The sequence below is a fragment of the Antedon bifida genome, chromosome 5, assembly GCF_963402885.1.
Source record: "Antedon bifida chromosome 5, ecAntBifi1.1, whole genome shotgun sequence".
NCBI classification, from domain to species: Eukaryota; Metazoa; Echinodermata; class Crinoidea; order Comatulida; family Antedonidae; genus Antedon; species Antedon bifida.
This window is the reverse complement of record NC_136230.1, coordinates 3,022,081-3,037,439: the sequence shown is the minus strand read 5'-3', so window position 1 is coordinate 3,037,439 and position 15,359 is coordinate 3,022,081. Positions and strand designations below refer to the sequence as shown.

Genomic DNA, 15,359 nt, shown 5'->3' with positions numbered 1-15,359 from the left:
TGTAGTTTACGAGAGTTTGAATAGGACAAGCCAGATGAGTTATTATACATAGTTAAAACTGAGTTAAGATTGTGTTATCGTGACACAGACTACAGTATTTTCCATAAAATCATCAGAATGTATTTTCATTAAGATTGCAAGAATTGTTGCTTAACTTTATATGTGTTAATCTGTTGTAAAGAATTACTGTTGAATGTACTGGTCACGCTTGAGTGATTTCACCATTTTGAGTAACTTATGGAGTCATAATAAATAGTACTGTATGTTGTTCGTTTAGGCTATGAAAGAAGTCATTGTGATTACTGTTGCAAACCAGCTTGTATTGGCTATTCTGAGTGTCTGTATCTGGCAAAGTAGTAAGTTTCAATAAGAATAGACAAGTTTGACATGTTAACGAAATGTAGTAATGACATGATTATGTTCTGTTTATTTGATCAGTTTGATGTATGTTATATTTTAGAATTGAATGAGACTGTTGGAATAAAACAACTTCATCTCAAACCCGGATACATGTGCTCATTTTAGTCTCCGTGCAGTCGTCTTGCGCAAATTTCCTACAATTCAATTTACTATTTGTGGGTACTGTGTCGAACCAAGGATAGGAAGTAGTGAAAGATGGCTGAGGAAAGGAAGGCAAGTAAACGAAGAAGAAGAAATACTAAAGGTAACCTGACCAGGACCTTGAAGGGTATAAGAAATATATTAGTCGAAGAAAATTATGACGAAAAGGAAGTCACTGATAAGCTAAAGAAAGCAGATGAGATATTTTCCGCAATCGAAGAAGCCCATGCCGAACTTGTGTCTCTGATAGAGGATGAGCACGAGTTTTCTGAAGAAGAGAAATGGATGGGTCAATGTCAAGAAGAATTCATGTCAGAGATGCTAGCAGTTAAATGTAGAATTAAGGAGATCAAAGGTAAAATAGAAATTAAGGAAGACGTTAAGATAACTAATGATGCGGATGTAGATAATACTGATAATGTGAGTAATGTGGATACACGTAATGGTAACATAAATGTAGTAACTAATGCAAGTAACACATTTATAAATGATAGACAAATCGAAGGAATATTCAAAGCTATGTCTATTCCCAAATCAGTGACACGTTATTTTGATGGGAATCCCTTACAGTACCATTCATTTATGACGACCTTTAAAGAACTAGTTTCAGGAATAACCGATGATGGTGTTAAGTTAAATACTCTTTTACATTTCTGTAAAGGCAAAGCATTAGAAGCCATTCAATTTTGTGTTATGAAAGAGACAACAGAGGGATATTGTATGGCATTGAAAACCCTTAAGGAAAGATATGGTAATACCGGTATAATTGTTCAAGCCTGGGTTGACAAGATCCTAAATAGGCCAAAGGTAGATGTTAATGACCTTAGAGTATTCTCCGATGATCTTGAGAATTGCTATGAAGCGCTAAGTGCCTTGGGATTTGTTGAAGAATTAAGTAACCAGAGAAGTTTAAAGTTAATTATTGAAAGGCTTCCGAAGTTCATACAAAATAGGTGGGCTCGAGAAAATTACAAAATTAAGTCAAAAGGGGATGGAGCTAGTGCCAAACTGAAAGATGTTGTAGCATTCATAAAAGCGGCTACAAGTGAAGTAAATGATCCGGTATTCGGGAGTGCAAACAAAGTTGACCAAGTTGCCAGTGGTAGTACGTCGGCAAAGCGGATACGGATAAATCAGTTTAGCGCAGAATCAAAACGAGATAATGTGAAATGTTGGATCTGTAAGTCAGATAACCATTGGCCAGACCAATGCGACGAATTTAAAGGAAAAAATCCAGACGATCGGATAATGTTAGCCAAACAAAATTATGTGTGTTTTAGCTGTTTAAAGGTAGCCGGAAGAAACCATAGAATGGCAAACTGCACAAGAAAAAGACAGTGTCCAGAAATAGTTGATGGCAAACAATGTGAGCAGAATCACCATAAACTACTACACGGTGCAAAGTTGAAAGCAAAAGGCAATTTAGTATGTGTGGCTGCGGGCTCGACAAAAGAAGCAATGCTTCCAGTTTTACAAGCAGAGGTGTTAGGTGGAAAGAAACGAGAAATTGCAAATGTCTTATTAGACTCTGGCTCACAAACCACGATCATACGACAAGAATTGGCAGATAAACTTAATTTGAAAGGAACAGAAGTAGTCGCTGTTGTTACAAAGGTGGGAGGAAATGAAGAACAGTTAGATACAAAACTATATAGGTTATATGTAAAAGACATAGATGATACACGCACATACCCTGTCTTAGCCATTGCTATGCCATCTATTACTGAAGTTGAGGAAATAGACGTTGAAGATTTAGCTAAGAAATTCAAAATCAAGTCGTTGAGAAGAAGTGGCGGACCTATTGATCTTCTGATTGGAGTTGACTATGCGAACTTCCATGTAGGCGAGACAAAATCTATTGGAAATACTGTTGCTTGTAAGACAATGATTGGATGGACTGTATTTGGAGGAGGAGGAAATGCACCCAAGTATGGACATAGAGTAATGAACTTCCGAGTGAATAATGTTGATTTAACAGACTTCTGGTCAGTGGAATCCATGGGAATTGACATTCCGTCATGTCAATTTAAAGGAACCCAAGAAAGTGCAAACGAACATATAGAACACAGATTGATAGAGGACTCATGTTCAAAGGTTGGAAACCAGTGGATGGTGCCTTACCCCTGGATGAAGGACCCTGAGAATCTTAAAGATAACCGAGTACAAGCTGAGAAAATGTTGAAAGGATTAGAAAGAAAGCTCAGCAAAGGTGAAAATTATTCAAGTGCGTATAAGCAACAATTGAAAGAGATGGTTCAATTATCTGACACTGAAGTAAAAAACTACAGAGGTCCAGTTCATTATATCCCACACCATGCTGTCTTACGTCCAGAAAATCGAAGCACCCCTGTGAGGATTGTCTTTAATTCCTCAAATGTATATAATGGAGAGTCAATAAATGATTATTGGATAAAGGGTCCAGACTTATTGAACAGTTTGCAGGGAGTGATGTTGCGGTTCCGAGAAAACAAAGTCGCCGTTGTTAGTGATATCTCAAAAATGTATCATCGCGTGCTAATCCCAGAAATCGACCAACATGTGCATAGATATTTATGGAGAGACATGGAGGTTGAGAGAAATCCTGACGTTTATGTCAAGACAGTCTTGACATTCGGAGATAAGCCGGCGCCAGCTATGGCCCAAACAGCTTTGAAGTTAACAGCGAAACAAAATGAAGCCAGATATCCAAGAGCAGCAATGGTATTACAGAATGATGTTTACATGGATGATATATGTACCTCGATTAGAACGGAAGAAGAGGCAAAATCAACCATCAACGATATCGACATAGTGTTAAATACAGGAGGATTTACTGTTAAAGAGTGGGTATCAAACAGCCGATTGGTGACAGACGACACAAAGGGCAAGATAGCATCTGTTTTGGAAAACAAAGTCAACGAGGAAAAAGTATTGGGAGTCAGGTGGCAGAAAGAAGACGATAATTTAATGATTAGTGTGAAAATTGATGACACCTTGTTAAACGGAAGAATAAATAAGAGGAAGGCGTTAGGCGTCATAGCTAGAATATTTGACCCCATTGGTTTAGCATCACCCGTGATCATAAAGGCGAAAATAAAAATGCAGGAGTTGTGGCAGGCTAAAGTTGGTTGGAACGAAGAATTTCCTGAAGATGTAGAAAAGGCTTGGAAAAACCTGTTCTATGAGCTAATGAAGCTAGATGAGCTAACATGTCCTAGAGGTCTCACACCAAAGGGCGCCTCAGATGAGTTAACCTTAATAGTGTTCTGTGATGCCTCTGAGAAAGCCTATGGTTCATGTGCATATGCAAGATGGAAATTAAATGATGGGACATATAAGACAAGGTTCATCGCTGGGAAGTCGAGAGTTGCACCAATAAAAAGACTGACGATACCGAGATTAGAATTACAGGCTGCAGTAATGGCAGTAAGACTGGCGTCTATGATAATTAAAGAAACAAGGCTTAAATTTAACCAGACAATATATCTGACGGATAGCATGATTGTGCTTGGCTGGTTAAGGAAATCTGTTAACAACTTCAAGGCATTCGTTGCAGTAAGAGTTGCGGAAATTCAGGAAAAATCTGATAAAGGTAATTGGAGACACGTACCTGGAAGTATGAATCCTGCTGACGATGTATCGAGGGGTATACCAGCAAGTAATTTAGGAGGTAGGTGGATCAGAGGACCAGAGTTTCTTAAGTTGAATATTAATGACTGGCCTAATGAGAAAATCAGTGTTTCAAAAGAGGATGATGAAGCAAAACTATGCATGAACATCCAAATCGCTGATACTTCTAATGTGAAGCTAGATGGATTAGAAACATGGGAGATCCTGCTCGAAGAGTACAGAAAACATCTTTATGGACTTGAGTCTGAAGCATTAAATGTTGAGAAAGTAAGAGAGCTTGAATTGATCTTACTAAGAAGGGTACAACAAGAATGTTTTGGAGACGAATTAAAAGCATTACAGAGAGGAAAAGAAGTATCAAAAAACAGTAAGTTGACCTTACTAGATCCCAAGTATGATGAAGATACCAAGCTCATCAGAGTAGGTGGGAGATTAAGAAAGAGTAGTGGTAACTTGGAACTTGATGTTCACCCAGTTCTGCTAGAACCCAACCATCACATTACAAAACTGTTGGTTAAAAGAATAGATGCTAATGTTTACAATCACCACGCTGGTGCGGAACAAGTATTCGCTTACGTCAGGCGAAGATATTGGATCTTGAAAGGGAGAAGTTTGATAAAGTCAGTGATGAGAAGTTGCATAGAATGCCAAAAATGGCGACGTAATTCTGAGGTTCCGAAAATGGCAGATGTCCCAAAAGCAAGATTAAGAATTGGAAAACCTCCTTTTTTCTCAACAGGAATAGACTGCTTTGGACCAATGCTAGTAAAAATCAAACGCTCACAAGAAAAAAGATGGGGAGTGATTTTTAAATGCCTAACAACGCGAGCTATTCATTTAGAAATAGTTAGTGGAATGGACACAGACACTTTTTTGTTGGCGTTGAGAAGATTCATTGCAAGACGTGGAACTCCAAAAGAAATCCTTGCGGATTGCGGAACTAATTTTAAAGGTGCCGAGAGAGAGCTGAATGAAGCATTTAATAATATGGGAGTTGAACTGCGAGAACGGCTGGCTAAACAACAGATTGAATTTAAATTCAATCCACCAGGTGCTCCACATTTCGGCGGTGTCTGGGAGAGGGAAGTGAAATCTGTGAAGACCGCCTTAAAATGCTGCCTAAAAGATAGAGTAATTAGTGAGGTATTACTTGCGACTATAATGGTAGAAGTTGAAGGGCTTTTGAATGCCAGACCTTTGGGATACGCATCCAGTGATGTTGCAGATCCAGATCCGATAACACCAAACTTGCTATTAATGGCACGACGGGATTCCGCACTTCCAGCTGTTGCTGTAAAGCACATTGAACTCAAGGGTCGTCGTCAGTGGAAGCATAGCCAAGTGATTGCAGATTTATTCTGGAAAAGATTTGTTGGAGAGTACCTATCCAGCCTACAGATTAGACAAAAGTGGTATAGAGAAAGTTCCAATTTAAAAGTTGGTGACGTCACATTGGTAATCAATGATCAACTGCCAAGAGGAGAATGGCTTATTGGTAGGATTATTAAAGTGTATCCTAGTGACGATGGAAGAGTTAGAGTAGCAGATGTTGTTGTAAATAACAAAGAGTATAAAAGGCCAGTAACAAAGCTTATCAAGCTCGAGGAGTGGGAGTAAAAAAAAAAAAAATGGAAAAAGAAAAGAAAATTAAATGTTTTGAAAATATAACTAATTTGTTTTATAATGGGATTTCCCCATTGGTCGGGGAGTGTAAGATTTAGTTTAATCTTAATTGGCGCCGCCAACGGATTTGAGACAGATGAGCGTCGAAAACGCTACTGTGAGTGTGTTGCAGTTAATTACTAAGAAACATTAGTTAAAAGCAAGTAGAAATAAATGTTAGTCATTGTTTAAAGACGTAAGTTTGTTTAATTCACTCAATGTATGAATCTGAAATTATTCAATGATGTTTATTGTAATTATTAGTAATTGTGTTAAATATAATTGCTTGGTTAGTCTCAACAACGTGGTAATGATGGACGCCGCCATCTTGTAGTTGTAGTTTACGAGAGTTTGAATAGGACAAGCCAGATGAGTTATTATACATAGTTAAAACTGAGTTAAGATTGTGTTATCGTGACACAGACTACAGTATTTTCCATAAAATCATCAGAATGTATTTTCATTAAGATTGCAAGAATTGTTGCTTAACTTTATATGTGTTAATCTGTTGTAAAGAATTACTGTTGAATGTACTGGTCACGCTTGAGTGATTTCACCATTTTGAGTAACTTATGGAGTCATAATAAATAGTACTGTATGTTGTTCGTTTAGGCTATGAAAGAAGTCATTGTGATTACTGTTGCAAACCAGCTTGTATTGGCTATTCTGAGTGTCTGTATCTGGCAAAGTAGTAAGTTTCAATAAGAATAGACAAGTTTGACATGTTAACGAAATGTAGTAATGACATGATTATGTTCTGTTTATTTGATCAGTTTGATGTATGTTATATTTTAGAATTGAATGAGACTGTTGGAATAAAACAACTTCATCTCAAACCCGGATACATGTGCTCATTTTAGTCTCCGTGCAGTCGTCTTGCGCAAATTTCCTACAATGATACAAAATATTCAAAATAGCTAACGGCCGCCATTTTCATTTTTGGATGTGAAAGTAACGAAGGGAAGATTAAGATTCTCGCAGCAAAGGTAGTTATCTTTTTACTTGGAGTATAAATAGATACAGTAGTATAGGAAGTTATACTATGTCAAGGACAACTTTAGTAGTAAATGTTAAATAAAGACACACGAGGTCTAACTTAGGGCTGTGTAAAGTAATTTGATTGTGTAAAAAACATGCTTAGACCCTATATATTGAATGTTAGTTAAATTTTAGAACATTATTTTGAAAACGTAATAAGGTTCTGCCAAGATTCAGTGCGTATGCAGAAGCAGCCTCAAATGAAAAGAGTTCTTTCTTCTCCTGTGTCAGCTAACAAAGTTACATTTAACCAATTACCAATTATATCCACAGACCTAGTCCTGTACTTTGAAGTGTTAAATTGTGTCTGTAATTAATCAGAGAGGTATCCTCCCTGCACCAATGCACCAAAATTAATGACAATTCCCTCTTCGTAGGTGACTCCTGTAGTACGCAGTAATAGGTCTTGCCTTTTTTAAGAAACTGATAAGCTTATTATGTATTTTATTGTGTTAGGCCTAACAGAAATGGCAAAGGTACTGAAAAAGGATCAAGATAAATTTAGAGGAGACCTTTACAGACTTAATCGCGTATATAAAGGTGAAAAGTGTCGATGGTTAAGATGTCTTCTTTTTGACTATTATCCATCTCAACATTAACGCGTAAAGATGTCACTGCATTTGATTTATTCGACGAAGTTAAATTGAAAGGCCACATAAAACATAATGAAGTGAAACTTCTATCAGAAATTGTTAAATTGACAAATGTGCAGTATGCAAAACGTATCATCAGAAAGTACACAGACCGTGTGAAAAAAAGAGGAAATGGATTGTCACCTTATCGAAAAGCTTTGTTTCGAGCTATGATGGAAGTAATACCTGGTGATTTTCGCAAATTACAATCTTTCTACAAACTCAAATTCTGTTGCTTATACGATAAATGGGATCTAGTTCTCCATCTGGAAAAACATGAACAATTAAACAGTACCGAAGAGAAAATAAAAACGTTTGCAGATAATATCAGCAGCAGCAAAGCAAAACAAATACTAAGTATGGTTAAAACCTTAATTAGTATTCAGACGCGTGTATGACATACGGTTTCTTTTTGTATAAAGATATTTGTTTTAATATTTCAGGTAGTCTGGGAAGATTTACATATAGAGATAATTCGCAATCAACGTCGTCAAGAACAGAACAAGGTAATCATAACTAATACTCAAGAGTTAATTATGTCGATTATTTTGAGCTTCATAAACAACATGTATTTTCTGTTGTTTTTGTAATGTAGTAATGTCATATCTAACGGGTCAATATCGGTTAGAATTACAAATTACAACATTGTATTTTTGTTTAGCAAATCTGGTTACAGCGGTAGATGCGCCACCAGCACTTGAAGGTACAATTTCGTTTCCTCCATAACATTTAGAAGTAATTTTGTTTTGTACAGTAGGAATATTAATGCAATTTAAGTTTGTGAAAGTTTAGTATAATGATCCTTTTATAATTCAGTTCATCATGTTTTATTTCATGTACCTACATTTAGTAATTTAATAGTTATACTGATTTTCGTTTTTCAGAGTTAACTGACAAAGACTTTAGGAAAATGTTAATCCAAACATCAAACTGGTACCAAAACAACAACAAAATAACCATGCTGAGACTGCTGTTCAATGACAAAATACAAGACCAAACAGAATGCAAAGACGTGATGAGTTTGTTCAAAAAGTTAAGAGAATCTGGAGAACTCAGCCATACAAACTACAGAGTTCTGATCGACATGGTCAAAGTCACCGATACGCGTGGAATTGTACATGATGTGAAATTGCTGGGTGATGCAAACAAGGACACCGAAATCATGTCATTTAAGCCTTATCGACAACAATTCATGCGATTCGGAGAAGCACTTTCAACAATAGATGCACAAGCGGTGGGATGTATGTGTAGCATAGAAGATAATTATACAGACCAATGGTCTCTAATCATGCTTCTTGAGAAAAAAAACAAGATCAGCCCTAGTAATGTGGAACAATTTATTAAAGACCTTAACGATATAAATCTAGACCATGCAGCAAAGCATTTCAAAATTTAGGTCTAACAGTAAATTAAGGGGATCTTTGAATATATACATAGTAAAAGTTAACTTTGGTATCCTATAGTAGGCCTAATATATTAATTTTTTTATATAATTGTTTTCTCATTTCTTAGATTCACTCACCTTTATTTTTGTTACATACTCATTTTGAATAAATACATTTCTTTGTAATCAATCAGTTCTTGCATGCTTCTCTTATTTTGTAAGGATACTCTTAAATATGACCCATGGGTATTTACAGATTGGTTTATTTAGTGCTGACAATATTTTTATTTTGTATATAGAGCAATTGAATACAGTTGTCTTTATGTTGCATTCACAACAAAAATTCTTTAAAAGAACAAGTACTATTGTCTATGTCTAATATTGTATATTTTTTTTTAAAGTTTTCATCTTCTGGTATTTCACATAATTCACAATTTTTTGTATCTTTAATTTTCCATCTATATATTTGTATATCTGTTAGTTTAATTCTAAGCAGTAATTTGTAATTAAGTTGTGTATATTTTTTGTTTTTATTATTTAAAACTTTTTTTGACCAAATTTTAAAACGATTAACATGTTCAATACTAATTTCATGTTTCCATTTGGGAATGGTAATGGGGTAAACAAATATGCCATTAACTAGACTTGAATTATATGTTTTGTCTTTAATCCTTCTAAAGTCTATACTATATTCATCTGGATTTAATTTAATACTGTTTTCATTAACATTATTTATCAAATCCAGCCAACATTTAGGAATTGCTTGTATAAGTGTAGCATATTCACTAAGTCAGTTTCTTTTGACTTCTAACTGTAACAGAATTTTCAAAATTAAACTTCTCTAACACTAAACATAATTCTCTACTAACAGAGTCAAATGCTTTTTAAAAATCCAGTGACAAAAAAACACCTTCAATATTTTTTCAATAGAATAGGAGGTCATCGATTAGCCTGAAACAAAACGCCCCTTGATATAACCTTTTTGATCACTATTTATAACAGATTTAATAATCTTATGCAATCTATTAGGCCTACTACGAATAAATTGTAATCTGTGTTTAACAAAGTAATGGGTCTCAAATTTTCTAATAGACGTTTATCTCCCCTTTTATATATCAAATTAATAACACCACGTCTTTGTGTAAAGCTCATTTCCTTATTTACATACATTCATTAAATACATCACATATTAAGTGTTTAAGCTCCTCCCAAATATATAATTTAAAGAGAAAATGGAATTTAAAATCAGGTACGTACAAAAGCCGACGAACGAAATAGGCCTACATGTTCTAAAAAAATCTGAAAACACCCACTTGTTTTCAAAACACATTTGATTTTAAGTTATTTGGAAAATCATTATATAAAATATATACAATATATTACTTATAATGAATAGCAACATACAACATACATTAACGAACATAAAGTACTGAAATTACTGAATACGGTCATTCATCAACTGAATCGGTACGTATAGTTTACCATCACTTGAAGTTCTGCGCAAACAACCAAGATATAAGAAGATGTACTAAGTATTTTATTTATTACCGTACCAGAAGTACCGCATTGACGTAAAAAAAATGTAAAAAACTTTTGTTAGTGTGTTCTCTAAAGAGGGGCAACTATAACATTTGGGGGGGGGGGGGGGTTGAGGTACGGACCCGGAACTTGATAGGCTTAGTCAAAAAGTAGTTACAGAGTTGCAGGGCATTTTATCATTGTTGAATGTTTTGTTGTTAGCTTAATTGGTAAAATTAAAATTGGTAAAAGAATTAATTCTGGCGCCAACGAATTTAACGACCTTCATAACCAAAATACTTCTTTGTAGCAACATTTATTTTAAATGGAACCCTACAAAAATAATCCTCCGCTTCATCTCTGCTTGAATATCTAATAACCAGACAAGAACGTATCTTTGTTACGTTTTACTATCAATCCATTTTCATATCACGCAATCCATTTTCAACAATATAGTATAATAATAACATTTTGATTGAATAGCGAGGGATTAGTTACAGTGTTGACTTTGAATAAACCATTGGTAATTTACTGAAAATCCGAAATGAGCTTGTACAAACAAAATTATTCAATCAAAGATCAAAGAAACACTACACATGAGAAATAGATGTCGGTCGACGACGACTAAAACAACGACAATCAGCTAAATGTATTCGTGATTTTACTTCATCTCTGGCTTGTTACATTATCATGACACATTACCGGACTTCCCCTCCTCTCGCAATGAACGGCAGTACAGATCTTCCCTATCTAGGCTCGTGTATGTAGCCTACTACGTCATTCACAAATTACCCACGCATAGCAGTATTACTAGCGCCATCACAGATTACCTCTAATAGAACAAGCATTCACATATGAACTTGACCGATTAGTATTTGGCTGAGTTGACGTGAGGCCGAGTTGGCTTGAGGCCGAGATGACGTGAGGCCGAGTTGACTTGAGGTTGACTTGACTTGGGGGACCGAGTTGACTTTGGGCCGACTTGACGTGGGGCCGACTTGACTTTGGCCGAGACGGTTTAGGGCCGAGTTGCTGCACCCGTACTGACAAACCATTGTAGTTAACAGTCAAGGTAAATTACTTCTTTTTTTCAGAAATGGCAAATAAACGTGAAATACGCTTTATAGAATTCCTTCGTAATTTTGGGAATGCCTATAAAGGAAACAAGTGTCGATGGTTAAGATTTCTTCTTTATGACTATGTATCCTTATCGCTGTTAGCTTGTGAAGATATTACTGGACATCAATTATTAAATGAAGTCAAAGAAAGAGGGAATATAAACTACACGGAAATAAGCCTACTATCAGAAATTGTCGAAGTGACAAATGTTAAGGTGGCAGACAATTTAGTGCAGGAGTACGCTACAAAGGAAGATGCTACAAAGGAAAAAACAATTCCACCTTATCGAAAAGCCATTTCAACTTATCGAAAAGCCTTGTTTAAGGCTTTGAGGGAAGTGTCAACAGACGATTTGCACAAATTATATGCTTTCTACGAACTAGATTCTGAAGGCTTAACAAATATTTGGGATATAGTATTCCACCTGGAAAAACAGAAACGATTAGATGATACAAAAGAGAAAATAAAACGGTTTGCAAGTATGCTCAATCCAATGGCAAAAGCAATTCTTGGTATGTATCGTACTATAGGCCTATATATATATATGGGTAAATATGTGGGTGGTGGTCAAAATAAAGAAATACTGTAGACCGTACAGTTTGGTCATCATTAACAAATAAAACGATTAAGCTGTATGTTTATGGTTTTTTTAAAATATGCTGTATACACATTTTCTGAACGTAATAATACAACAGCAACCATTTTTATGAAACATTTGATAATTTGATATTACAGAAGATATTGATGTGACAACATTAACAGACACTGGAACTAATCCACAATCGGCTTCATCAACAGAGCAAGGTAAACATGACTAAATCATTAGGCTTGTAATATAATATTAATTATAATTAATAATGATAATAATGATGATGTAGATTTATATAGCGCGCATACCACCAAGAGTGCTCAAGGCGCGTTGTAGGGTAAATTCAAAATAATGAATAATTTAGGCTAGGCCCATTTGTTATAAAATGCTACAGTATTTAAGGTATTAGATTAATCAAATGTATACTACGTTTAACACATTGTTTAGATTTTAGCATATTAACAACATTACATTTTGTCTGAATTTAGTTACACGACTGGGTGAGCCATCAGCACATAAAGGTATTCTTGCGATTTTGCTTATCATAATAACTACGTCCATAGCAAAATAAATAAATGTATTAACAACTGATATTTTAAATATGAACTAAGGTAGGCTTACTATTAAGGTGACATTATCCCTTATGTTTTGAGCAGGGGCAGATCCAGCCTTTTAGTAAAGGGGGTGGGGGCCGCAACCAGTCACCAAGTACATGAGGCACAAAATGATCGTCCTACTACTACCACTAGTAGACTAGTAGTACTACTACTACTTTTTCGCTGGTAAACACACGCGACTAGGGATAACCAGGGACGAGTGAAATTTCACTCTTCCCTGGGATAACATTGTTTACGTTCAACAATGCGAAAATTTCAAAAAGTGACGTGAATTCAAAGTTATCATGTTTGCCTAGTTAGTTATGTTAAATAATAATATAATAATATATAATAATCTATTTTAATGTTAAATCTATAAATACGGTATAGATTGTACAAATACATACATGGCATGGTATTAATTGTATTGTTTTCACTTATATGATGTAGACTAATATTTTTTGCACTCTTTTAAAAATTAATTGTATACTGTATACATAGTGAAAGAGTGTGTTTTAAGGCTTTATGTCTAAATGTCGTCGCAATCAATGGCGACCTCTCCTAAATTGTATGGTAAGATAATTTTGTTTTGGTCAAGATTTATAAGGGGGGGGGGGGTCGTGCGGAGGGTGCGACCCGCCCCCACCCTTGTATCTGCCACAGAATAGAAGTCATAACTCATTCTAATTATTGAATATAGTTTATCATTCTTTTGTTAGATTTGACCTCCAAGAAATTCAAGCTAATGTTATCGAAGACAGCTAAATGGTACAAAGACAAAATAAATATGCTGAGACTGCTGTTCAATGACATTATACAAAATGCAGTAGAACACAAAGACGTATCCAGCTTGTTCAAGGCTTTGAATGATTGTGCAGATCTTACGCGTAAAAACTACAAAGTTCTAATCGACATGGTGAGAGTGACAGATACTCGTGGAGTTGTAGAGGATGTTAAATCACTCAGTGATGCAAACAAGGACGATGAAATCACATCATTCTCACCTTATCGACAACAACTGATGGAAATGGGGAAAGTACTTTCACCACAGGAGGCAAAAGAGGTGGGATACCTGTATGACGTACCAGATGATGAGTATACAGACCAATGGTCTCTAATCTTGCATCTTGAAAAATCAAAGAATGTATTTGCTGATGGTGCGAAAGAAATTATTAAAGATCTTAATGACATAAATCTGCAACATGTAGCTTCTAAACTGATAACAAAAACTAACCCAAATAAGAGAAGCTGTAGTCCAGATGTTCCGAAAAGTAAGAAAAAGAAAAAGCGATAAGAGCTGATTAGGTAGGCCTAAGACGTGGGATGATCTATATCAATGTTTGAGCATTGGAGGTAGGAATAAACAAGTATGAAGCCAGACAAAGGGGTGGTGTCTGGGTTTCCCTCCCCACAATCTTAAATAGATTTAGGCTATTACAAGTTTGACAGCAAATGATATCATTACAATATGTACTTCTTCTTACCCCAATGTATTTTTATCAATTATTATTAAAATTGTCACTGTTTTACATAATAAAAGCAGTGCATCCTTTAGGAATTAATTGTAACGTAAGAAGTGCTTGTATATTGCTTTTGTGTTTTTAGGTAGTTATTTTTAAAGTATTTGTTTAGGATGGGTAAGTGGGCTTGGCAATCTTTACATAAATCAATTTATCTGTCAATCTGTAGTGTCATCAAATCAATAAATTAGTAGTTACTCATTTCATCCTTGATTCATTCATTCATTCATTATATGAAGGGGAAAAAAAGTAGAAATGAAAGACAATAATGTAGTAGGCCTTATTGCTGTAATACGACATTCATTATATGAAGGGGGCAAACAAAAAGTAGAAATGAAAGACAATAATGTAGTAGGCCTAATTGCTGTAATACGACAAGTTAAAACAATGTGAATATATATTTGAATTAAATGTTATTAAACTTCTATATTACCGGATCGAGTATATTTCTGTTATTAATTTGTTTCGTTTTTATAGTGTCTGTGTTTTATAGAGGTGCCATGCCATGTCCAAAACATTTCGTTGGGATAACTAGTCTGGGTTCCATATAGAGCTTTGACGTAACAGTAGTTAAAAGATAAATATGTTGGCACATATGGCGTTTCATACGTGTACATCGAAAAAAAGCCTCGAAATAACTACAGACTGAGGTATATTCAGAGCGTCATTTCGCATTTCGACGATCGAGCATTCTCTACTTCTACGGAGCGCCATTTATGCCTTTATTTACTTCCGAATTAGAAATAGTACTACGGTAACTGCACCAGTGGACCAAATTTAGCACCGGTGGAGCACAGTGATATAAAATAGAAATAAGTCACTAATTTTAATATCTTTTCGTATGTTAATACACTGTGCTCAGTGGACACAATTTGGCGCCAGTGAGGAGCACTGTGATATAAAATAGAAATAAGTCACTGAATTTTATAATCTTTTCGTATGTTAATAACACTGTGCTCAAGTGGACCCAATTTGGAGCCAGGGGAGCACAGTAATATAAAATAGAAATAAGTCACTGAATTTTAATATCTTTTCGTAACACTGTGCTCAAGTGGACCCAATTTGGAGCCAGGAGAGCACAGTGATATAAAATAGAAATCACTGAATTTTAATATCTTTTCGTATGTTAAT

General features: G+C 35.2%; 3 protein-coding genes across 3 annotated transcripts; all 3 read left to right on the top strand.

Moving 5' to 3' along the window:
- Positions 1–615: 615 nt before the first annotated feature.
- LOC144842534 (uncharacterized) lies at positions 616–5,787 on the top strand. The gene has a single exon (XM_078698983.1). The coding sequence runs from the start codon at positions 616–618 to the stop codon at positions 5,785–5,787; it is 5,172 nt and encodes a 1,723-aa protein (XP_078555109.1).
- Positions 5,788–7,282: 1,495 nt separating this feature from the next.
- On the top strand, positions 7,283–9,037 carry LOC144842892 (uncharacterized). The gene is made up of 4 exons (XM_078699480.1): positions 7,283–7,859; positions 7,946–8,008; positions 8,164–8,205; positions 8,387–9,037. Exons 1-4 carry the CDS (start codon positions 7,673–7,675, stop codon positions 8,896–8,898), a joined length of 804 nt encoding a protein of 267 aa, XP_078555606.1. The 5' UTR covers positions 7,283–7,672; the 3' UTR covers positions 8,899–9,037.
- A 2,463-nt stretch (positions 9,038–11,500) lies between these two features.
- LOC144842533 (uncharacterized) lies at positions 11,501–14,434 on the top strand. The gene is made up of 4 exons (XM_078698982.1): positions 11,501–12,035; positions 12,259–12,327; positions 12,601–12,633; positions 13,428–14,434. The coding sequence occupies exons 1-4, from the start codon at positions 11,501–11,503 to the stop codon at positions 14,000–14,002; spliced, it is 1,212 nt and encodes a 403-aa protein (XP_078555108.1). The 3' UTR covers positions 14,003–14,434.
- The last annotated feature ends 925 nt before the right edge of the window (positions 14,435–15,359 follow it).